Source organism: Phycodurus eques, chromosome 4 (assembly GCF_024500275.1).
Source record: "Phycodurus eques isolate BA_2022a chromosome 4, UOR_Pequ_1.1, whole genome shotgun sequence".
NCBI lineage: Eukaryota > Metazoa > Chordata > Actinopteri > Syngnathiformes > Syngnathidae > Phycodurus > Phycodurus eques.
Window position 1 is genome coordinate 6740771 of NC_084528.1, and position 26602 is coordinate 6767372.

Below are 26602 nucleotides of genomic sequence, written 5' to 3' on the forward strand. Positions count from 1 at the left end.
AGTAAAAATAAATACAAAAATAGTCCCAAAAAAATAATGCCACCATGTTTCAGTGTAGCTATGGTGTTGTTTTGGTGCCGAGTGGTGTTGTGTTTGCGCTAAACATGCCCTTTGTAAATTATGGCCCAAAAAGTTCAAACTTTGATTCATCAGACCATAACTCATTGTGCCACGCGTTTGGAAGAATATAAGTATTCCAGTTGTCTATTTTTACTTCCCCTCTTGAAAATATATATTTTAAAAAAATCAATAAATCAATTGAGTTGTTTTTACAATGCATTGACAGTGGAGGCAAAGACAACTTTCGCCTCCACGACTTGGCAGCTGTGGGGTTTAATAAAAAAGCGTGCACCAAGCAGCTGCTCAATGTGGATGCGACAGTAATGTCAGATGCTTAATTTCCCCCCCAATATCCGGAACAATCAGTGATACAGCCGCAACGAGTCAACGTTCAGTGATTTCTGTCATAAAATACGGACGTTCCGTAACATTTGACAGTGCTGCATAAATTATGCAAAAAGTGTACATAAGAAATAAAGTCTAATTAAAGTCTATAATTCTTTTTTAAATGACTCACCCCAGAACCATAACTTCTTCTAGGTTCATTGGACCAGTTGTTGTTGAAATGGCATGGATAGACCAGGGTTTAAAGTAAACATTACGTCCTTTTAGTAATGATAAGCCCCTGTCCTTGAACACACTGGCCGTTACGCTTACTCACATAAATGAGCCGTTACGAAGGCAACAATATTGGCAAAACAGATTCGAAGAAGGGGAGATGGGAGATCTAAAAGCACTAATGGAAACCGTATGTCATCTCAGAGGCAAATGGTCACAGACTGTGTGAGTGGATATGTCGATGAGCAAGTGTGTCGGTGTTTTGCGTCTCCGTGAAACAGAAGTTCTCATAAGACTAAAACCACATTTGGCTCTTATGGTGTTTACACACCGAGCCAATGTGAGCAGGCCCATTTAATGTGTAGTAGATGTATATTTACACTGTGGCCTGAATACATAGGGGATGAGTCACAAGCAAATGTACCTTGTAGCGATGTTTCTGTTGAATCACTTTGCTTCAGTGCTTTCATGGTTTGAGCATGGCTGAGCAATGAACAAACATTTTATAAATTGAGGGAAGCTGTATCTTCCTTTCAATATACAGATCTGGCTGAATTCAGTAATTAAAATGTTGATCTTAAGGCTCTCAATGAGGTATCATTTTGTGCATACAGTAAGTTAGTTCATTGTGTAGGCGAATGTGAGTTTTGTAATATTGCAGACCACTCAACTTCTAACACACTTGCTTTTCTACATTGCGGAGAGTTGGAAATAAATACTAAAATAGAATCATAAATCTAAATGCAGTTTAACAAATGGATTAAAATGCTTAAAACATGTCTGCTTGTTGTTGTTGTTGTTTTTTTTAATCAGTGTCAAACTGAAGAGTTTCTTAAGTTTGGTTACGGGCCGCACGGTGGCCGACTGGTTAGCACATCTGCCACACTTTTCTGAGGGCCCGGATTCAAATCCGGCCTCGCCTGTGTGGAGGTTGCATGTTTTCCCTGTGCCTGCGTGGGTTTTCGCCGGATACTCCGGTTTCCTCCCACATCCCCAAAACATGCGTGGTTGGTTAATTGAAGACTTTAATTTGCCCCTAAGTGTGAATGGTTGTTTGTTTAAATGTGCCCTGCGTTTGGCTGTTGACCAGTTCAGGGTGTACCCCGCCTCTCACCCAGAGTCAGCTGGGATAGGCTCCAGCATCCCCACGATCCTAGTGAGGATAAGCGGTACGGAAAATGGATGGATGGATGGAAGTTTGGTGTTTGCATGTACGAACATTAACAAAATTGTACGTAAACTTCCATTAAATAAACAAAACCCTAGAATAGTTACTGAAATAAATTTGAATGAATCAGGCAATGCTTTATTTTTATGTCAAAAATAAGGATGGTACCTTTATCATGATCATGATCATATATCATCATATTTGGTTGCACAAACTATTGAGGCAATTACAACGCCAATTCCAATGAAGTTGGGATGTTGTGTTAAAGAATGTACTGTGCAGTAGAGATCCTACCAAAACACATTGCTTTTACAGTTGTGCATTTGAGATTTGATTGGCGCAGAACACAGATTACAGTATTTATTTAAAAACGGTTCCCATTTTAAGTACTTATAATGCAGAAAGTAGACACATTTTCTGTCATTCTATTTTCATCCACTTTACGTATTGTTATTCGTCAAATTATTCTTACATTTATGATAGGTCCCAGGACTCTCATGACAGTTTTGACTCCACTCTCCCTTTCAACTGAGCTACAGAATGCAATGAAGAATTGTGATTTAAGTATCCATATTAACACACCAACTAATGCTCACTTTTTTTTCACGAGGCTAAACTATTCAATCTTGAAACATGCTCCAGAAATGTCTTGCCGTGACTTTCAAAATCTTTATAACTAAAGGTCTGTGATTTAAGCTTCAGTTTAGCGCCAGTACTTCAGGTTACCATGTCTTGTTTGTTGTCTAGTACACATAAATAGTTAAAAGCAATATTATTCCTACAAATTACTGGGGCCCTTTTCAAGCATGTACAACCCCAATTCCAATGAAGTTGGGACGTTGTGTTCAACATAAATAAAAACAGAATACAATGATTTGCAAATCATGTTCAACCTATATTTAATTGAATACACTACAAAGACAATATATTTAATGTTCAAACTGATAAGCTTTATTGTTTTTAGCAAATAATCATTAACTTAGAATTTTATGGCTGCAACACGTTCCAAAAAAGATGGGACAGGCGGCAAAAAAGACTGAAAAAGTTGATGAATGCTCATCAAACACCTGTTTGGAACATCCCACAGGTGAACAGGCTAATTGGGAACAGGTGAGTGCCATGATTGGGGATAAAAGGAGCTTCCCTGAATTGCTCAGTCATTCACAAGCAAAGATGGGGCGAGGTTCACCTCTTTGTGAACAAGTGCGTGAGAAAATAATCGAACAGTTTAAGGACAATGTTCCTCAATGTACAATTGCAAGGAATTTAGGGATTTCATCATTTACGGTCCATAATATCATCAAAAGATTCAGAGAATCTGGAGAAATCACTGCATGTAAGCGGCAAGGCCGAAAACCAACATTGAATGCCCGTGACCTTCGAGCCCTCAGGCGATCCTGCATCAAAAAGCGACAACAATGTGTAAAGGATATCACCACATGGGCTCAAGAACATTTCAGAAAACCAATGTCAGTAAATACAATTCAGCGCTACATCCGGAAGTGCAACTTGAAACTCGACTATGCAAAACAAAAGCCATTTATCAACAACACCCAGAAACGCCACTGGCTTCTCTGGGCCCAAGCTCATCTAAGATGGACTGATGCAAAGTGGAAAAGTGTTCTGTGGTCCGACGAGTCTTGGAAGTTTTGGAAATTGTGGCCGTCGTGTCCTCCGGTCCAAAGAGGAAAAGAACCATCCGGACTGTTATGGACGCAAAGTTCAAAAGCCAGCATCTGTGATGGTATGGGTGTGTGTTAGCGCTGATGCCATGGGTAACTTACACATCTGTGAAGGCACCATTAATGCTGAAAGGTACATACAGGTTTTGGAGAAACATATGCTGCTATCCAAGCAACATCTTTGTCATGGACGCCCCTGCTTATTTCAGCAAGACAATGCCAAACCACATTCTGCACGTGTTACAACAGCGTGGCTTCGTAGTAAAAGAGTGCGGGTACTAGACTGGCCTGCCTGCAGTCCAGACCTGTCTCCCATTGAAAATGTGTGGCGCATTATAAACCGTAATATATGACAACGGAGACCCCGGACTGTTGAACAGCTGAAGCTGTACATCAAGCAAGAATGGGAAAGAATTCCACCTACAAAGCTTCAACAATTAGTGTCCTCAGTTCCCAAACGTTTATTGAATGTTATTAAAAGAAAAGGTGATGTAACACATTGGTAAACATGACCCTGTCACAGCTTTTTTGGAACGTGTTGCAGCCATAAAATTCTAAGTTAATGATTATTTGCTAAAAACCATAAAGTTTACCAGTTTGAATATTAGGGTTAGGGTCGAACATGATTTACAAATCATTGTATTCTGTTTTTATAAATGTTTAACACAACGTCCCAACTTCTCTGGAATTTGGGTTGTATATTCATACCAATAATCTAACAGAGTTACTGTGTAATGATTAAAGATGGATTATTGTGTGATTTTGAACAAAAAGCACAAATTGCAGCAATTTGTGGCCCGAATTTATACTGTTGCTGTCATGAATGACACTGTTTTCAGTCTGTTAAAAGCGAGAGAGATTCATCCAGCTCACTTTCAGTCAGGTCTTAAAATTCTGCTTGAAAACAGAATGACTAAGGATGTTGAGTTAATTTGCTCATGTGTTATTTAAAATGTGTCTTCACAAACTTCTTGCTCTTTCCTGAAAGTGAACTGACAGACAATAATCATGGCTGTAGCATTGCTGGAAAATAAGTTGGTGTGATTTGGGGGAATGTTGGGGAGTATTTTGAACAATGGAAGTGGCAGGCATACAGTCAACAATGAGGGATTAAGACACATTTTTGACACTACACAGTCAACGTACAACACTGAGCAGCACAGATAAACAGGGAAGCAACACACAGAGTACAGCCATAAAAGTAAAACAAGGGACAACGGTCTCTATATTCCAGGGTGATCATTTACGTTTAACCTGTAAATAGCAAAACATTGCATCTACTTTGCTCATTTCACTAGGTCTGCATCTTTCTTTCTGAAATGTGTTTTTGCGGTCAGCCTGTCAGACACTGGTGCCATCTAAAGCCCATAAAAGGGGGCACTGATTTTATCTTAATTTGTTTTGCTCAAGTCCAAGGAGATACTGCGCATTACTTGTGTTGAAAAGTAGAACTAATGTGGCTCCTGCTGTGAATTCTACTTGATAGTTGGGACAGCGTAGTCTTTCTCCAGAACTATAAATACATTTGTTCTGGTTTGGTCTTGGCATACTTTTTCTGTCAAACATGAATACTCTCTTGTGGCCACAGTATAGAGGCCATCACTGAATATACTGTACCCAAAATAACTAGGGTCTTGCGCTGACACACAAAACAAAAATCTCGAGGATATTGTTTGAGAAGTGGTGAAATGTCCCCATTTGAACTTTGACCGTAGCCAATTTGGATCAGTTTAAATTGCAACCTGCACAGAGCTGACAAACCTACACACATATGTACAGTACAGTATATAGATGTGGAGCGCTGCGGTTGCATTGTGGGGTCTTCCAGTAACACCAAAGTCAGATCTGAGATCTCTCTCTTGGTTTCTCGTTAAACACCACAAGCACCGTGTTTAAATCACTCATAGAGTCAAATATCTGGTTGACTTATAACGGGGCATTTTTCTTAAATGTCGGATAATATTGATAATATTTGGTAATATTTATTTGGCTGTTTTGTCCTCCGTGTCTCCACTCGAGCTTCAACATCATTAGGTAAGCATCCACATTGGTGATGCTTAACCGAAAAGTAAGTGGGCAACACAGCGAATGGAGGTTTATATTGATGAGTGGTAGTCTGCAGTTCGAGGCTGCCACGCTTGTTACCTGAGGTCAGTCTCTGAGATACTCCTCTGGTGCAAGTCGTCTTCTTTCATCAGCATTTCTTCATGAGGCTGCTTGTCTTTGTCTACTTTGTCCCCTGATCCCTTTCTCTCTCCCTGCATGATCCCCACTCTATTGACCCTTGTACCTCTCCTGCCTGTCCCTTCCTCTTCTTCAACTAAATGCTCATCCCCCTCCCGCGACTGGCTCCTTGATCGCAAATGGCTGTAGATGGAGACAGAAGCATGACAGCAGCACATGCACAGCAGAAAGAAAACCAAACAAGAGCATGAGAAGTGGCAAGTGACAAAAATAAAGCCAAACACAGAAATATTGCAGCCAAGATCAAAAGCATACAGAAAAAAAAACAAAAGACAGAATTGCAGACCTACTGCTAAGTGTCATGCAAGATGTTTTTTTTTTGGTTTTTGTTTATGATGCAATGTGTTTTGATTTTTTTTTCCAGCAATTGTGACCAGTTGTGGACAAGCTTCTCCCACAGCTTGAAAGCAGCAGAGTTCAACCATTTGGTTCGAGATTTTTCTACAACAGAGCCAAACCTGAACTCATTGGGGTGAGAAAATGACACAGTATGCTATCTGGTGCATTTTCCTCTTGAGGCTCAACCAGGTGCAAACAATTTCAGTGTGGAAAATGTCTGGACGTGGGAACATCTACAGGAATAAAACAATTCAGTTGTGGGGAATTTGTCCACTTGTGAAAACAATAGGTTGGGTTTATAGTGAAAACAAGTTCACTGCTCACGAAAGCGGCGGTCAACCTACCGGATCTTGCGGTTTCCTTGAGGCCTTTCAGACTGGACAGACATGTAGCTCGTGCTGCTGAACCGAGAGGCACTACTGGTTCTCGACACAGCGGACACGTCGCTAACATCACTGTCTGAGGACTTGGCGGACAGGTTATCTGAACCCCGTGGATCCCTGCCGGAATGCTGAAATGAGGAGAAAACAGGTTACTCTCTTTCTGTTGTTTGGATTGACCACAACATCTGATTCATGGTGGTCAAAGTGGACGGATGAGCAGTTTCAAGTACCAGTCAGTGTTAGTTAGCACAAAACCATTAGGCTACTCCTGGAAAGCAATAAATAAATAAATACATATGTCAGGAAAAGCCTACTAGACCATCTGAACTTCATTTGGGTTATTCAGTGGCACTTTAAATGGTGGCAAGTGTGTACTGACTCCCATTTAACGTGAGTTTGAAAGTGATTCGTTAATTCTGAACACAGCCACATTTTCATTTATGAGAGGGTGTCCACACCTCTGCAACCACATTATCTCAGTTGATTATTTTTACTCCCCCTCTGTAAAATATTTTTTTTCTTAATTGAGTTGTATAGGTTATACTGTAGGTGACAACCGTTACATGAATGATGGAAAAATCTCTGTTCTGGCATTTGAACAGGGGTGTGAAAACTTTTTGTAGCCACGATAGTGTGTGTGTGTGCGTGTGTGTGTGTGTGTGTGTGTGTGTGCGTGTGAGGATGTTCATCGTTGGTAGTTGTACTCATTAGAATGAACTGGAGCCTTTGCCAGCTGACCTTGAGTGAGAGGCCAATCACAGGGCACATTCAATCATTTGAATTCTCATTCACACCTATGGGCAAATTAGAGTCTTTATTTAACCAAACAGACATCCATCCATCCATTTTCTGTACCGCTTCTCCTCACTAGGGTCGCGGGCGTGCTGGAGCCTATCCCAGCTGTCATCGGGCAGGAGGCGGGGTACACCCTGAACTGGTCGTCAGCCAATCGCAGGGCACATAGAAACGAACAACCATTCCTCAGAACTGTGAGGCAGACGTGCTAACAAGTCGACCACCGTGCCGCCTACCTAACAGACATGTTTTTGGAATTTGGAAGGAAGCTGGAGTGCGCAGAGAAAACCCACGTAAGCGGGAGAAGAACATGTAAGCTCGAATACAGTACGTAGGAAGGCCCTAGCTGACGGCCTTGATGGTAAAGCTGCTGTGTTCCCCGAGTGTCTGGATGTGCAAATTGTGAATAATATCAATGACAAAGTCTTTGAGGAATGTTTATTATTGAATTGAATGTTGTGTGTGACTAAGAGTAGGTACTCACAAGTCTTCTTTGGGAATTTGGAATGTTGTTTTGTCAGTGAAGCTTTCCGTGAAGGATATTATTCAACAAGACAACAGACAACTCATAAACTGGTCTGCTTTTTACAGCATGCTGAGCACACTGCTTCTAAAGTGAGAGTGTTCATAACACAGACATAAAAGGAAAGCTGGGCAGCGACTCTTGAGTTTATCCCAAACACTTGGGAGACAGCAGGATGTGGCCAAGCTTTCTAAACATGTCCGTGATCACTTTAGAGAGTAGTAAACGGCTTGACTCTGCAAACTGTCAAAGCCACGTTTCCTTCACTTTACAATAGTAAAACCTCTGTACCTAGAGAAAGTGCATTTCATTCAAATAATTGTGTTATCACTTTCCTTTGAACTGTGTATGTTGGAAAAACACAATTTGTGCAGGTATTGACTCCCATTTTCACATACTTTTCGCAACTGTTAACATCCATCCATTTGTCAGTGTTGCCGCAGTTACCTTGAAAAGGTGTTTTGATTACTGAGTAATCCTTTGAAAAAGTGACATAGTTACTTTACTAATTATTAGATTTTGAAAGTAACTAAGTTAGATTACAAGTTCATTTATTAGTTGCACTCAGCAGCTGCTGACAACAACCCCCACTGCCTCAACGATGGATGGATGGGTACACAATCATGACACTCAAATGTGAATGCCGCATTCTTCTTTAAAAGTACTGGAGTGGGAGTAAAGAACACATTTGTTCTGAGGAAAGATTTGTTTAAATTGTCTGATATGATGCTATTGTATGGTATAGTACTATTGCAGGACTGATTACGTGTGTCATATGGCAGTAAAGCAGAGGTGTATGGTATTACCATGAATCTCATGTACAGGTGGATACATACAGTGCATGTATGGACATCTTTTCACCTTGTGGTAGTCTTGCTCTAGCCTTGAGTCGGAGCCAGCTCCCTGCTTGTACTTGTTTATCTTCATCTTCATCTGCCTTGTCCTCTCCTCCATGTCAATACCTGAGCAGAGAATGACAGTTGTCAGTTGACATATTAACAATGAGTAAAAAGCATGGCGGTGGGAAACACTGCAGTGATGGGAGACAAAGCTTCTGCTGTGCTATGAGTCATGAGCTATGACAAGGACCGATAAAATGGGAGCTGAGTGGTCTGCTTGGAAATCATCAACATACTGAGGAAAGAAAGAAGTTTTGTAACACATTTAACAGTTGTAATTCTTCAATATCCTTCAATCCCAGTGTTCATGGAAAACAAGGATTTACAGTACTGCATGTTTTCATGACATACCAGATAAACAGCACTCTTACTTAACCAACTCATATCGAACATTTCGGTGCTAAATTGCATTTTCGGATTACCAACATTTTCGCTTAAATGCACCTCGTCTGCAGTCACCACTGAAAGGAGACTGCACCACCCCACCCCGCCCACCACCTCTCCTTCTTCTCACCCATAATCACAGCTGACCTCTTTGAAATTCTCTCTAGCATGAAAACAGCCACCTGCCCACTGGACCCCATCTCCTTCACCCTGTCTCACTTCTCTTGCCCCACTCCTCACTAACACCAGCAACTCCTCCCTTACCTCTGGCACTGTTGTCCAACTGCTTAAGCTAGCTGCCATAACTCCTCTCCTCAAAAAAGACCCCGACGACCCCTTCTCCAGACTCCTGTTCCTCGCAAGAATCTTGGAAAGAGCTGTCGCAACAAAACTCAAGAGATATCCACTCTCAAACAACCTTTATGAAACATTCCAATCTGTTTCCCGATGCCACTATAGCACTGAAACAGCCCTATTCAAACTCACCAATGACCTAATTCTCCTCCTCTGACACCTCACTGTTCTCTTCCAACTTGACCTCACTGACGCTTACGATTCCATCAATCACTCTATCGTCATACGCCGCCTGCAATCCAATGGAATCACCAACTCTGCACGCTCTTAGTTCACGTCACACCTCTGACAGATCCACTACATCTCCATCAATAAAAAAAACATCCAACAGCACCACAGTCTTAAACGGAGTGCCTCAAGGCTTGGTGCTCGGTCTCATTCAATACATTTTCTTACTCAGTCACCACATCACTGTGGAATATATATCTACACCCAAACCATCACCCCTATCATTCTCTCTGCCCTCAACTACTGCCTCACCGACATAAAACCTGAATGGCCAACAACTTTCTGAAACTAAACCGCAATAAAAATGGAAACCATCTTAAGCCCAAAATCCCTCCTTCCACAACATCTCACACTGTATCGACAATCACTCAATCACTCGCTACTGCCTGGTCGAAACATTGGCATCATCATGGAGCCTACCCTCTTGCTTCAAGTCGCACATCAACCACCTCACCAAAAAAATGTCTTTCTTCCCCCTCTGTAATATAGCATGCCTCCACCCCACCATTTCCACCTCAGATACAGACAGTCACCCCCTGCCTTCATCACTGTCATCCAAAAGAGTCAATATGTTCACAACTGAGCTGCTCTGTTACTCACCCACTGCTGCCCCAGAGAACACTACCCTATAATCCCTATCCTCTGTCACCTTCACTTTCTCCCAATAAGCAATGTATAAAGAAGATCTTCCTCATCACCTACAAATCTCTGAACAACCTCGCCCCTCATAACTGAGTGATCTCCTCCATCGCCATACCCCCATTTGTCGCCTCCATTCAGCTGACACCAACCTTCTTACCCCCATCACCAAGACAAAGTACCGCACTGTGGGACACAGGGCCTATGCCAACGCTGCCCAAAGGTCCTGGAACTCGCTGCCCCTTGATTTTCAGAACTCACACACACCCACAAACTCACCTCATTTAAAAGTCCACTCACATCCCACACCTATTCAAGATCACCCACAACATCTGAGGATCCTCCTGCACCCCCCCCCACCCCCCCTTAATGTTAGCATTAACTGTTTTTTGCCTCTTTGTTTGTTGTAAAGCGTCTTCGAGTATTAAGAAAAGCGCTATGCAAATCTGAACCACAAGTGGAACTGGTGGTCTCATGGCTCATCAGGTGACAGCTAACGATCGCACTCAATGTACTACTGTAGTCATTACATGGCACGTTCATGTTCTGCTTGTACATGCTTTTAAAAGCTTTTATGTTTTTCACATCCATTATTATTATTAGTAGTAGTAGTAGTAGTAGTAGTAGTGGTGGTAGTATCAAATCCATCCATCCATTTTCAAAACTGCTTGTCTTCATTAGCGCTTTGGGTGAGCTGGAGCCTACCCCAGCTAATTTTGGGCGAGAGGCGGGGTACACCCTGGATTTGTTGCCAGCCAACTCCAGGCAGTCAAACAAAATAGAAATGCAATTATAAAGCTCATGTAAAATCCCCTCTGCTCTCTCCAATGATAATGCCAGGATGAATAAAGTGTCATGCACACACACACACCAGGCTTAGTTTTACACACACATACGCGCATACGCACGTGTGCGCACACACAAGCGAACAATGACAGAGAAAGGTGAGCAAATTATTACTATTAAATTATAACTACTTTTAGCAAGAATTTTCTTTCTGTTTACTGGTACCACAGTCCAAATCAACAAGATTTTTCTTTTCATAACACAGAGGCAGCGTTATTGTATATGTATATTATATATACTCTGTAGCAATCTGATTTGTGAACAATATTGCTTAAGTTAAATTTATAATCTAATTGGAGACATTGCTGTTTTTTAAACAAACTTTGTAACTGCAGCCCTGCAACTGTGTCTGACACTATCACTATCTATCATTTATGTGTTGCTGCTTATTACTGGGTAATAATCTATAATATGGTTTTGCTAAATAACTTCAGTACTGAGTTACATTTTTGGTAAACACATTAAGGTGGAGACAGTACTGTATTTCTCCACAAGATATTTTTCTTGGATGTTCCTTTTTTTTTTTTTTCCTAAAAAGAATGGTGTATGGCAAGCTCTGCAACAAGGCTGCAGTAAGATGATTTTTTGCTGAAGTCACACAGTCAGAATGTAAAAACATACATAAATAAATGAAGGAATGGATGACCAATAAAGTGTGCAAATGTCGAGCAAAGCGAAAAAGATGACTGAGTTCAGTGGATGTGGGTGGCAAGGGCAAGCCAGGGGGATCCATGGGGTGGGGCAAGCAGAATTAAAGAAGGAAGAAGATGATAAAGAAAAAGGCAGACCTGAGTTCGTCCAACTTGGTGAGGCCGTGTCTTCCGGGATCACATCCAGAATGGACAGACACAGACAGAGGAGAGGAAGATGGATGTGAGAGGATGCAAGAAGGGGTTGGGGTGAAGACGGAAAGAGGGTGACACCACCACTGTTATCACAGAAACGGCCACTGTATGGAGGGTCAGGGTGAGAGGATGAAGGCTCGGGGAAGGGCGGGACACAACACAACAATACTACACAACAATGACGGGACAATGGTCAACAGCGAACATAGAACACTGAGGCTGAGGTAGAAGCTGAGTTTTTCATTAGAGATAACTGGAGAGGAGTTGTAATTGGGGAAGGCTCTGTGCTTTCAAGGAAAACAAGCTGTAATAATAAATACATGTTAATGCACCGAAACAGACAGAAACTTGAGCCGTCTGGAGTTGGAGGAGTGAAACGAGGGTCGGTAAGAGGGGAGGGAGCGGTCAATTGAGCCTGTATAAGTCAAGTCTGGAAAAGAGCTGTAAAATTGGAAATAAAAGACACACAAGCATTGACCTACAATCAGGTAAGCACAAAAAGGAAAGAGCACAGGAAAATATACCAGGAGTAAGTTGACGGATCAACACACACAGAGGCATTGACTAGTGAAAGAAAGTGATTCGACACATCTGCTGCCTGCTTTCAGGTTGTTCTTTTTTTCCCATTCCATTTTTCTCCCTTTCTTCATTTCAGCCAACTTCAAATGAAGCCTGAAATATTCTGGCAAATATTTGCTGTCTCTTCAGTGAATAAATGTTTTTGAATCAAAACGTAACGCGTGACTTAATTCCCACAGGTTTTGTTTAACTTTTGTCTCCTTCCTTTGTGTCGCAAAATGAAAACGTAGCTAATGACCGCAGATAGCTAAAAAAACAAAAAAGTCTTATCCAGACCAAATCCTTTTGGATGGCTTGAATTAAGCTCATGAGTTCAAAATTCAGGTCAATAGTGTCACATTTATTAAAATACTTTGTTAGACTTGTGAAGTGGCTGATCCGCTTTCATCTCTTTGTGCATGCTAATGGCGTTAGAGTTAAAATTAAAAAAAATAAATAAATAACAAAAAATTGCCTCAGTGACTGAAATTTTAGGTCACTTCATTAAACCTCATGTAATTGAGCTTAGGATGCTATGATTTAAACGCAGTATATCCAAACATAAAGTACTGTATTGATATTAAGATTAACAGATAGTGAAAATATGATCTACGACTGCTATTACTACTATTACTACTACTACTATTACTGTGAGTTTTACCAAAGGTTTGATTCACCAACACTCCGACTACTACTACTACTACTAGTATATCGAACCTTGAAGACAATGACAAAGGCTTTCTTTACAGCTTGGTGATGAGTGTTATGGCATGAATCAATTAATTATGAAAGCTGGCGACCTCATGGGATGTTTGATTCAGTGAAGGACCGGTGATCACGGGGCAAACTTTTTTTCAATCATGAAAAATGGTTTCCATCCTCTTCATGACACTCTGCAGCAGCAGAGGAGCTCTTTCTCCAACAGACTTATTCAGCTTCGCTGCCGGAAACACCGGTTCAAATCCTCTTTTACACGCTTCCCTATTCACTTATATAACAACTCTCAACTGTGTGTGAGACTTCTGGACAGTCCATACAGTCAATATTATTCATATTAAAATATATGCTCTTCATATTATTATCCATATTTATTCCTCTCAATTTGTACTCATTGTTCAAATATGACCTTTAATGTGCAATATTATGCATACATGTTATGCATATCAACAGTTTCACTGATATTGGGTGTAGTATAATTTATTTATTTTTTGTCATTGTTTCATATTTCAAGGTTCCGAATGGAGCACAAAGATGGTATGCATATCAAGAATACGAATACGTGGTATGTACCACGTAAGAATACGTGGTACATACAAGAAGGCATGCTCAGTTTCCCTTGTGCTATCTATGTATCTTTCCATCTGTCTACGTCTATCTAGCTAGCTATCTGTTGTGGCAACACATGACCATTATGTATTTACACTCTATATACATATATACAGTATGTGTATATATATATATATATATACACACACACACACACACACACACACACACACGATATATATATATATATATATATATATGGCAACCAGTTCAGGGTGTAGTCTATCTTTCACCCAAAGTCAGCTGGGCTAGGCTCCAGCACCCAACAGCCTTGAACAGGATAAGTGGTGTACTGGATGGATGGATATTTACTATTATCATCATCCATCCATCCTTTTTTTTTTACTCTGCTTGTTTTCATGAGTGTCAGGGATGAGCTGGAGCCTATCCCAGCTGACCTTGGGAGAAAGACAGGGTGCACCCTGGACTGGTCACCTGTCAACTGCAGGAAACAAATGTGTAGACGAACAACCATTCAAACTCACATTCACACATGTGGACAGGGCCTTCAATTAACCTTTCATGCATGTTTTTTTTTTTGTATGTGTGAGGAAGTCAGAGTCATCGGAGAAAAGCGGGGGCAGGACATGCAAACGCCACACAGGAGTGCTTGAGCTTGATATTTGAAACACAAACCTTAGAACTGTGAGGCAGACATGCTATACACTAGTTCACCATGCTGCCCTATTATTATTATTACCCAAATCTAACAACTCCATGCAGCACCGCAACACCACACAAAAACAAGAAAGCCAAACTAAAGGATGCCACCCAGAGGCTATATGTTCACATTTAAAACACAAGCCAATGGTTGTGCTACCTCAAAAAGGGTTAACATCTGATATAGAGCTGACATTACTAGATCTTTTGTTTCTTTGTTGGCAAGTGGATGGACGTGAATGGAGGCCAATCCTCCGTGAAACTGACACAGGGTGTTAAAAGAGGCAGAATTGCACAACCAGACCAACAAACCTGTGACAATGAGGGAGGGATGCATCCCTTCATCAGTCAGCGAGCCATTAAGCCCTCGCTGCTGGTCCTCCCAAGTTACTTCTACGGCGAGACATAAACAATACACAAAAAGACCTGAGGCAAGATGAAATAACAAGGACACATACCCACATTGATCCAAGTTCTAAAATAAGACGATTTCATATATCTTCTTAAAATGAGCCAAAGTGTACGGGTGTTAAAACGCTGAGCTAAAAACAAACAAGAGCGACGAAGCTCTTTTCCTCTTCAGCACCTACATAATGGACAGTTCCCCTGTGATGTATTTTTGCATTTATTAAGTAGGACATGCGCGCCATCTCCTGGTCACTTGCTGTAATGGGGTACAAGTATTTGCTTCTAAAACAAATAATTAAGAATTTGTCTCCTGTAATAAAAAAAAAGGAGCTGTTTTTGAGATAAATATTTTGCGATTATTTTAAATTTAATATTTCTCACTAAAATTTAAATGGTTTGCAATTTGCTATGTAGACGGTGTTTTTGAGGTGAAGGTGAGAATTAAGTCTTGGATGTCGTACGGGTGCAGCAAAAATCCAAATTACAGGGCTCTGTCAATATTAAATTTAAATTCAAGTAATAACCAACCACTCACGCATCTAATTTGATCGTATGACATATTGGTTACTGCACAATGGAATGCATAAAAAGGCAGAGTAGCAAAGTAAAGAACGCCACACACAAAGAACTTGATTAGACGACTGCCTTATTGAGAAAATCACACACAATCACACATGGCCAGACGACTTGCCTTTCCTCCCATTTAGCGGTGCACCTTGAATCGTTTCTGTACAAAATGCTATTGGTGGAAACACAGAAGGCGGCTCAGAGAGGGTCATAAATTGCAAACATTGAGAACATTTGACAAAACTACAATATTAAAGGAGTTCATACTTTTAGTGTAAATAAAATAGCTAAATCGATCTGCCAACAAATTTGCCTCCACAGGCGATACGTTGCATGGGCATGCTATCGACTCCTGACTCCAAGGTCAATATATCCAAAGGTCACTTGGCACTCCAGATGGCACTGTATTGTTGTACTGATACCACGTCACCAAAGGACAGATGCATGACATATAAACAGGCAGTACAATGTAGAAATGGAAAAATCACTTTAAAAAAATGCAAAAAGGAAATAAGCTGACCAGCACATTTGATTACATATTTCAAGAGAATGACGGATTAAACTGGGTCTGGGTCTGTTTCTCTTGGGATAAACACACCTGAGCCACTATCCTGAGGTCCAAGTGACCCAAATTCCTCTACTGTGTCTTCTAATGGAAAGAAGGAATTTTTCAGCAGAATTGTGATGGTTGACAAACACACACACGCGCGCACACACACACACACACACACACACACACACCAAGTTGCTGATGTCTCAAAATGTATGGTTGAGAGAAACACAAAGTAACAGACATGAAGAAAAGGTAGAGGGATAAGGACAGATGGAGTAAAAAATGAGAATTGAAAAGGGTAGGTAGGAGTGGTCCAGACAGCGGGAGTACTACTAAAAGTGCTTGGAAAGAATTACCGACGGAAGGCAGGACTCAGAGAGCAACAGAGAGAAGAGCTGTATAGAGAAGACAAGGAGAGCCCTAATCGACTCTGACAATGATGAAAGAGTTTTGCAAATGCTCTGACAAGTCCTACAGGACTGTCTGTGCTTTTTAATTCCTGCAAACTTTGTCCCAGTCCTACCCTCCAATCACTGTAAGCCACACCAACTCTTTCGTCTCAGAAAATTTGAATTGAAAAAACACACTTGCACATCAACGTTTGCAGCACATGACAAGAGTCAACACATATTTTAAAAGAGCGGTGACAATGTATGTTTATATATCTTACAAATGTCACTTTACAAGTGTAAGAATGATGCAGAAGCTGATGATAGGTTAGATAATTGTGTCTGAAGCACAAGTGGAAAATTCAAATTCATCCAAATCTTTAACATAAATCAATAAGACTGACTCGAGACAAAGACACACCATAAAGGAACATTAATAATGGGATCCAGACAGGCCAACACAGAGGAACAATATTATGACAAAACAGGAGTTCACACTACGCTACATACAGTACACGACTGTACATCAAACATATCTGCAAGCACCGTTGCAGACAGGGTTTTAGTGTTCAGCGTGAGGTGTGGCTCCAGCACTACTCACTCTGAAGACGTAACCCCGTGCACACAGGTACAGACCTTCACGAGGCTCGGTTCCTTCGTCTCCATCTTCTACGGGGGAAATAGGAAGGGAACCGAGTAGACATGTTATGAAACTTCCTTCATGTATGATTTCATTCCGACCACAAGAAAGAAGAACAAAGAAACATTTATTCTATCTTTCACCTACCCAAAGTGAAGTGTGGGAGTCAAAACAAAATCTGTGAGATATTGCGCAGCTAACCCACAATATGAAAGACTGTCACTTAAGGAACATAATTTGCACATACAGTACTAACAAAGCTAATGAACACGACTTACTTCTGTCCTTCCCACTTGATGGAATCTGGGGCAGTTGCCGTCCTCGTCTGTTGGACACTGGCGTACTGCTTGGGCTGGTCTGGACCGATCCACTATGAGGGTGCGCCCTGTATGACACAAAGTTGGAGAAAGCGTGGTAAGACACAAATCAGTGGTCATATGGATGCAGCTTGTGCTACATGGCGCACCCACCTAAAACTTTAGGCAGAAACCTGTTGGTTTACTTGAGTCTATGAATAATGATAATCCATAAAGTAAAGCTAAAAATGTGTAACACAAATTTATCATCCTCAATCTGACAATGTCAATGTGATCAATACATTAATTCAAATGCTTGCTTTGACCAAAATTAGGATCAGCGTGAGGTAGTTGACAACACAATCACGAGATCAATCTAGAATTCAGTGCATTTTGCATTCGAAAGAGGAGGCTCGCAACAATGACGTTTGGCACATGGCATGAGAGTGAAGGGACGCATCAACTGTTTGGAACTGAGCTGCAAAAAAAAAAAAAAAAAAAAAAAAAAAAAAAAATGGCGTTGAAACGCATGTGCAGTCGTCAAGCTGCAAGAAGAAAAAAGTTCAATGCAGAATCAGCAGACCATTGCGACCATGCGTTCGGACCGTCTCCAAAAGGGCTTGAACTCAAATCAGAAAGGAAAACAAAGGATGCGATCAAAGGGGTAAAAGCATCAGTCGATATTAGTAAGTAAACAAAAGAAAAGTTGGCTCAACACTGCTATACTCACAAAGGTGTATGAGCGGTGTTCCGAAATGAAAATGAAACAGCACTGTATCTGGTGCCAGGATTAGCGTGCTTTGGACATGTCAAGAAAATGCAGCATCAGTACTCTTGTGAACAAAACAGAAATAAATGGGCAAGGGGGGTTCATTGAGATGAAAAGGAAAGGGAGCAGGTATTGGGATTGGGTGTGTTGGGTGGTGGTGAAATGATCTCCCTCATTCAAGTTAGTTGGCTCAGGGTGAGTGGTAACTTCTGGGGTTAGTATTTGCGTTTAGTTTATTCAACAAATGTTTTAATCAGGCAAATATTTCAAAGAGGTGGAATTAACCTTCTTTGTTGACATTCCAGGGCTAAAGTAACATATTATTAACATTTTGGTATCTTACAAACCCCAATTCCAATAAAGTTGGGACATTGTGTAAAATGTCAATAAAAACAGAGAACAATAATTTGCAAATCCTATTCAACCTATTTTCAATTGAATACACTGCAAAAAACAAGATATTGTTCAAACTGATTAAGTTTAACTTATACTAATAATTTGATTCATCTATATGTAGTAGTCTGATAACTGTAAAAAAAAAAAAAAAAAAAAAAAAACCTGCTGTACCACAAACTGATGCTGTTTGTTTACATTCCCAGATAGCCGTATTCTGTATTATCTTCACTGTACGTTATTTAATATACAAATGCTAAAAATCCTAACTTAATTTTAGGTTTATTTTCCCAGTCTTTCAATTAAAATGCCTCAGGGAAGTCACTGTCTAACGAAGGCCAGAGTCTGAAATTGTAATGAGTTGGTTGATGACTCCAGTCTGGGTCACACCTCGTCATGGCAGGTGAGGGAGGGGCTGACCTCCCAGAAGGTAGCGACGGCATGGACCTCATCATCGATGAGTCGTGGGGGCGTTCAGTGGAGCGTGATCGGGATGCGGGGCGCTCTATTGTGGGCCGCTGGTCTGCAGATCGGGACCTGCTGTGATACTCGTGTCTATCCATGGCTCCGTGGTTCCTATAGAGGTTATTGAGAGATAGGCAGGAACTCAGTGGGGCCCCATGGGGCAGGGACAGTAGGATGGAAGGGAGGTCAGCGTGTATGCCAGCGGTTACCCTCCAATAGGTGCATTTGTTTACGGACCACACCGGTGGTTGGTCATGTGTTCAGTAAGGACCACACGTGCTTTTGTGTGCAGTTTTTACTTTACACTTTTCATTAGATTACAGGCACATGTTAAATGCATTCCAACCTGAGAACAGAGAATCGACATGAACATGAAGAGGGCTGCAGTAATTATCACATCGCTGTGTCTAGTAATTAGTCTTTTCATAACAGTATGAAAATATTCTTATAACAACACACTAGGCGCAGGGGTGTCAAACTCATTTTTGTTGTAGTTACGATTTCCCTCAGATGGGCGTTATGACTGTGAAACCATATAAATGGTTAATCGCCTCATATTATTGCATATACACAACAAATAGATGAATAACCAATTCTGAAATCAGAATTCAAGGATACTATGTTGTTCAGTTACTGTAAAAAAAAAAAAAAAAGGTTGGAGGGTAACAAAAAAATGCTTGCAATATTTTAACATTATTTATTGCATATAACAATTTCAAATTTCGGTACAGATTTTAGCAATAATCACAGATGTTGATGCACATGATTTGCTTTCGTGGGCCACATAAAATGATGTGGCGGGCCAGATCTGCCCCCCAGGCCTTGAGTTTGACACGTGCGCTAGCGGTCCACAGTATCGAATTATTTAAGTGTATATTTATTGTTCCATTATTCATTCTGCAGATGGACACCAAATGCTGTACTGTATTTCAATAAATAAGTAACTGAACATACAAAAATACAAGTGTGGTCCTTTAAGGGGGCAATTACAAAAATAAAATCAAATAAATAAATCAGATGATTCAGCAACTGAGAACAGTAACTAGGATTTAAATTTCTTATATGATTCCAATTACGGTACATGCAACAATTAAGCCTTGTCGACAATGCTCTCAGAGTAGTTGAATTACTAAATTAGGCGGATTAACTGTTTGCCTTACTATTCGATGCCTCTGTTTTGTTATGGGCAATATGTAGTGAAATAGCTGTACAGTGTGCCAGGTATAACACTCTGTGCTCATGCTAGTGGCTCAGTTTGAGGTACCAAAGTGCTCTGTGAGGTAAATGTAACGGTTATATTCATATTACATTCAGTTGTTATTCTCAGCAGAAAAAAAACATATTATTTCGGCAAACAGAGTACAAATACAATTTGAGGAGCTGTAAATAAAAACAATTAGTTACCAACAATAATGATACATACATTAAAAAAAAAGAAAGAAAGAAAAAACACACCCAAGTACGAAAATTAAGAATGAACACATCGTGGCACAATACTGGGTTTTTGAACATGCATAATCTTTAAAAAAAAAAAAAAAAAAGGTTTGTTGCTTGTTTAAATAATAATCTTTAAAACTGTCCGTAATCAGTTTTAAACATGTGATAACAAATATAAACTTTAATGAACTAATAAAAGCCATGTTAATACCTATTAACATATATGTAGATGTGTCTTCGTATTATGCAGGGAGATACCAAAATGATGAAAATATGTCCTGTAGAGAAAGTTTCAGTACAAAGTTAATCGGTTAGTAACCTTACAAAGGCTTTACACCTTTAAAAAATATTTACAGTAATGGCCACCATAATCATGAGCTGTTAGCATGGTAGAAAACAAGCTGTATTATGATTATATTCACTCTTGGGAATAGCACCTAATTATTTGTTTGATTGCCTGTTATAATGCTATACAACAGCTTTGTCCCGCTCAAGCTGCACTCTGTGGCAGCGCACTTCAACACGAGTACCATTTCCTCAATCCATGTCTTACGGCGATGTCGTCTCAATAAGCCTATCAAAAAGCAAAAAGTCCCCAAATGCTTGTATTTACTCACGTCTGTCTATATTACCCCATGACTTTTTCTCTTTCGTGTGCCTTCATCCAGCTTCAAGCCTTTAAGCTGATTTGCCTCTGACTGAATGCTAACAAACAAACCGTATCGAGATATGGAGTCAGGGGCATCGGATTCTTCAGCGAGTGAATGTTTTTCTTTCTATGCCGCGTTAAAAGATAATGTGACAAGGAGCTTTTGTTAATAATTATCTGTGCTGATTTTGAGTCCAGCTGAGCCTTGGGGAGATTTTTCGACACTTCAATAAAGTCATTCAAACGTTTTGAAAGAGTTCTGAGAACTCATCAGTTGTTGTTGTCGCCCCCCCCCCCCCCCCCCCCAACCCAGAGGAAGAACAGAAATGCACAAGTGCAATTCCTGACTGAAAGTCAGATGGCAGAAGATTGAGTGGTCATTTACAATGTTTCATGGAAAAGGAACATGAGAGAGAATTGATTTTATTTTTTCCACTGGGGCACTGGCATTGGTCCTGGGAGTATTGTACTGTTATCAGCCCAATATCACATTCTGGCCAGACACCAGAATTCAAAGGGCAAGTAGGACAGAAATCACAGAGTTACTTAGCTGTTCCAAGCAATGCAACCCAGATACCTAAGTATTGGTGTGCAAAAAGTAGCTGCCAATTCAATTTAAAGAAGTATATTAAGAATCATGCACAGCATGTATCGGCATACAGCTGCTTGCACAATGTAAATGGGAAACATAAACAAAGACATCAACAAAGCAACAGTCACGTGCTGGCCAGCAATTTACAGAAAAGTCATACAGCTGACAGCAGCAACATAAATAGCTCTGAGCCTCAGCCTACAAAGCACAGAGGCAGTTGTGTACAACTCATGTACATATACACAACTTCAGAGCAGTGATGTCTCCTCGGCAGAAACCGATATCCAGCAGGATATCATTTTCTGGCATCACAGTCACAGATAACCCAACAACGGAGACATGGCGGATGCACAGATGCAGTAGCACTGCATGTCAATACCTCTCAAAGTCATAGTCAGAAGAGTAGGTGCCCTCTGAAAAGGCACGGGATATCCTAGTGGAACGCAGTAACCTGACTGCTTCCTCACGGCAGATTGGGTACACACGGTGGTTTCGGCTGGGAAAAAATATCACAGCTGGTCAGAATTGGTTGTTTTTACACCCCCCGCCCCCCACCCACCCACACCCCCCGCGAGGGTTGGCAACAAAAGAGAGAAGGTGGAACTTCGTAGGGAACCGCTAAGGTACCAGATCATTTGCATACACTCCTTCATGTGACTTCATAATGAACTGAGGGCTATTCTGCAATCATGCATACCTGAAGGACTTCATGACCAATTTCGGGTGGGAAATAAGATGACTGTTTGTACGATAACAATTAAGATGATGAAAATACTGAATGTGCAAATTGCTGATGATGGATGGGAGGTGTTTGGTTGTTGATCTTTTCTATCCTGTTTAACTGAAAACTACAGTATGTGTTCAACCATTTGAAGACACAGTACACATACACTGTCAACATAAGATTGATGGCCCTCAAAATGTTCACTCCAAAAATATGCAAATGCTAATTTGGTTACACAATACTTTTATTTTAATCAAGTTACAGTATTAAAACGTATATACAACCCCAAGTCCAATGAAGTTGGGACGTTGTGTTAAACAAATAAAAACAGAATATAATGATTTGCAAATCATGTTCAACCTATATTTAATTGAATACACTACAAAGACAAGATATTTCATGTTCAAACTGATAAACTTTATTGTTTTTAGCAAATAATCATTAACTTAAAATGTTATGGCTGCAACACATTCCAAAAAGGTGGGGAGAGGTGGCAAAAAAGACTGAGAAAGTTGAGGAATGCTCATCAAACACCTGTTTGGAACATCCCACAGGTGAACAGGCTAATTGGGAACATCTGGGTGCCATGATTGGGTATAAAAGGAGCTTCCTTGAATTGCTCAGTCATTCACAAGCAAAGATGGGGCGAGGCTCACCTCTTTGTGAACAAGTGCGTGAGAAAAAAGTCGAACAGTTTAAGGACTATGTTCCTCAATGTACAATTGCAAGGAATTTGGGGATTTCTTCATCTACTGTCCATAATATCATCAAAGGGTTCAGAGAATCTGGAGAAATCACTGCATGTAAGCGGCAAGGCCGAAAACTAACATTGAATGCCCGTGACCTTCGATCCCTCAGGCGGTACTGCATCAAAAACGACATCAATGTGTAAAGGATATCACCACATGGACTCAGGAACACTTCAGAAAACCAATGTCAGTAAATACAGTTCAGCGCTACATCCGGAAGTGCGACTTAAAACACTACTATGCGAAGCAAAAGCCATTTATCAAAAACACCCAGAAATGCCGCCGGCTTCTCTGGGCCCGAGCTCATCTAAGACGAATTGATGCAAAGTGGAAAAGTGTTCTGTGGTCCGACGATTCCACATTTAAAATTGTTTTTGGAAATTTTGGACGTCGTGTCCTCCGGGCCAAAGACGAAAAGAACCATCCGGACTGTTATGGACGCAAATTTCAAAAGCCAGCATCTGTGATGGTATAGGGCTGTGTTAGTGCCAATGGCATGGGTAATTTACACATCCGTGAAGGCACCCTTAATGTTGAAAGGTACACAGGTTTTGGAGAAACATATGCTGCCATCTAAGCAACGTCTTTTTCATGGATGCCCTTGCTTATTTCAGCAAGACAATGCCAAACCACATTCTGCACGTCTTACAACAGCGTGGCTTCGTAGTAAAAGAGTGCGGGTACTAGACTGGCCTGCCTGCAGTCCAGACCTGTCTCCCATTGAAAATATGTGGTGCATTATGAAGCGTAAAATACGACAACAGAGACCCCGGACTGTTGAACAGCTGAAGCTGTACATCAAGCAAGAATGGGAAAGAATTCCACCTACAAAGCTTCAACAATTAGTGTCCTCAGTTCCCAAACGTTTCTTGAATGTTGTTAAAAGAAAAGGTGATGTAACACAGTGGTAAACATGATCCTGTCCCAGCTTTTTCGGAACGTGTTGCAGCCATAAAATTCTAAGTTAATGATTATTTGTTAAAAACAATCAAGTTTATCAGTTTGAACATAAAATATCTTGTCTTTCTAGTGTATTCAATTAAATATAGGTCAAACATGATTGACAAATCATTGTATTCTGTTTTTATTTATGTTTAACACAACGTCCTAACTTCATTGGAATTGGGGTTGTAATTTACATTTATGTGATGTAGGACAATCAAACAAGTCACAGTGTCAGCATAAAGTATTCCACACTCAGATGGGAGTTGTATTGGAGAAGTGAAAAAAAAGACTATAAATTGAAGGTTTGCAGTTGAATGGGTTGAAACATGTTTAGTGGGATTACATTCAAGTGTGGGTTATCATCTACATGGGTTCCTATTGAGAAGCAACACTAGTCTGAGTGTGTCTGGTTCGAGGAAGGGTGAGAAAATGGCTTGGACCACATGGATGGAGGAGAGAAGACAGAGATGGATCTGAGATGGTGTTAAAGAGGGAGCAGAGATGGACAATCGGAAGTAGAGGATGCTGGAGGTGCGCAAACCCACAGTGAAGCAGATGAGAAAATTATAGGGGAAAGTATATTTTTGTTCATTGAACACAATGGCCAGATTTTTTTCACATATACCAAAAAGGATGAATAAAATTTTTTTTGTCATTTACAAATTCTTAAACGGAATGTTGTTGGTAAAAGAAAATGATTTAGTATACTTCTCAACAATTTAGGTAAGTGTGTTTGCTCTGTCAGTGACACTGATTTAGAGCAAACCTCAGGAAAATACAAAACCATGATTGGACAAGAGGAAAGTAGCTATGGTCTGACGGTACCAAAGCTGTGACTGGACACTTCGAGAAACATATTCCAACGCTCAGAGCAAATAATAGAGTATCAAGGGTTACTGGTCACTTTTCCTCCCTTCCAAGATCTTGGTAGTGTGTGCTGTCTTTGCATGTTTTTAGCCTCTATAAAGATTTACCCCAACTTCCTTGTCAAACTGAAAAAAAAAAATTGTGTTCAGTTTTTATGGAATACACTGATTGAAATCAGGAACTCAGAGCAACAGATCATATCTGACGAAATTATCGGCTTTTTCTCAAAACATTCACATAAGCCAGAGAATCCTAAAGACATGATGAGGCGTACACAGATTGTATACGCTTGCTTCTATACACAGGCTAAACCGAAGTAATGATCTGAGATTTTTTTCACCATTCAATTGAAGTAAGAATGGATTAACTATGTATGATCACATACTGTAGGTAAGGTCACAAATGAACAACTAAAGACAGGCAGTAAAAACAAACAAGAAAATAAAGAGGTTATTCCAATCGTATATTAACTGATAGTTACCTGGCAGGCGGGGGAACGCTGGGGGAGCGTGAACGTGCTCTATGTATTTCAGCAGACCGGGAACAGTGGTTAGAAGACATCACCTGTTCTGGGACAGACAAAGTGGAGCTCTGGAAGTCTCTGCCATTTGGTCGGTAGTCTGTGAACATGCCCAAGAAAGAAGGGGCGACACAAATCCATTAGGAATTTGGATGTAGTGGTGTTTTTAAAGCATGTCGACTACACCAACAAAACCTAGCATGGTCTCCATTTTTAGCGATAAAGCTTTGTGGGCCGGCACGGTGGACGACTGGTAAGCACATCTGCCTCACAGTTCTGGGGACCGGGTTTCAAATCCCGGCCCCGCCTGTGTAAGTTTGCATGTTCTTCCCGTGCCTGGGTGGGTTTTCTCCGGGCGCTCCGGTTTCCTCCCACATCCCAAAAACATGCGTGGTAGGTTGATTGAAGACTCTAAATTGCCTGTAGGTGTGTGTGTGTGAGTGTGAATGGTTGTGATTGGCTGGCGACCAGTTCAGGGTATACCCCGCTTCCCGCCTGAAGATAGCTGGGAGGGGCTCCGGCAGCCCGCGACCCTAGTGAGGATAAGCGGTAAAGAAAATGGATGGATGGATGGAAGCTTTGTGGATTTGGTGGCTACAAATATCTATCTCTGACAGCCCAGTAACATCAAATTCTGAAACATCCCTTCATCAATGCGCCTTTTTATGGTACACCCCCAAATAGTGCAACTTTAAGGGCTCTATTTTCGTGACTGATTTTTCATGACTGGCGTAAATTCAGTGTGGCTCGTGGTGTAACTCTGCATGGAGGCGGGTTAGGGCCAGTGTTTCATGGAATTTCATGGACCGGCATACCCCAGTACATTTAAGCGAGGGACCTCTGTGCTGGTGTGGGCATGATCACAGCCGGCTTCCAACCTGTCCAATCGCAGCGGCCTCTCTCATTCCTTTACAGGTGGCGTGGAAGTGGCACATTGACAGTCTTTGACATAGCCGAAGAACAATCTAATTTGCCTGAGTCTGGGAGGTCGACGCGCGCAAGGTACATTTATATAGAACTGCCTACAGACCTCCACGGGAGGATGATGTAAAGTTGGCTATTGAGGAGATCACAGATCTGCACAGTGAAGTGAGCTCTTGGAGAGGTTGGTTCTTCACAGTAGGTCCTTTTTCAATCTATTATAGCAG

General features: G+C 40.9%; 1 protein-coding gene across 22 annotated transcripts in view; it reads right to left on the minus strand.

Annotated features, from left to right (window-relative positions):
- rims2a (regulating synaptic membrane exocytosis 2a) overlaps positions 1-26602 on the minus strand; it is a 163669-nt gene that overhangs the window by 23047 nt on the left and 114020 nt on the right. For 14 of the 22 annotated variants that reach the window (XM_061673766.1, XM_061673764.1, XM_061673773.1 and 11 more), the window contains 8 exons: positions 25416-25554; positions 22029-22145; positions 18897-19082; positions 17327-17433; positions 17045-17077; positions 8614-8714; positions 6396-6562; positions 5614-5835 (listed from right to left, as the gene is read on the minus strand). In XM_061673766.1, the coding sequence (XP_061529750.1) occupies positions 5614-5835; positions 6396-6562; positions 8614-8714; positions 17045-17077; positions 17327-17433; positions 18897-19082; positions 22029-22145; positions 25416-25554 (1072 nt within the window). Of the gene's footprint in view, positions 1-5613; positions 5836-6395; positions 6563-8613; positions 8715-11890; positions 11921-17044; positions 17078-17326; positions 17434-18896; positions 19083-22028; positions 22146-25415; positions 25555-26602 lie in introns of all 22 variants that reach the window. The other 8 variants (XM_061673770.1, XM_061673768.1, XM_061673759.1 and 5 more) reach the window with 7 other exon arrangements.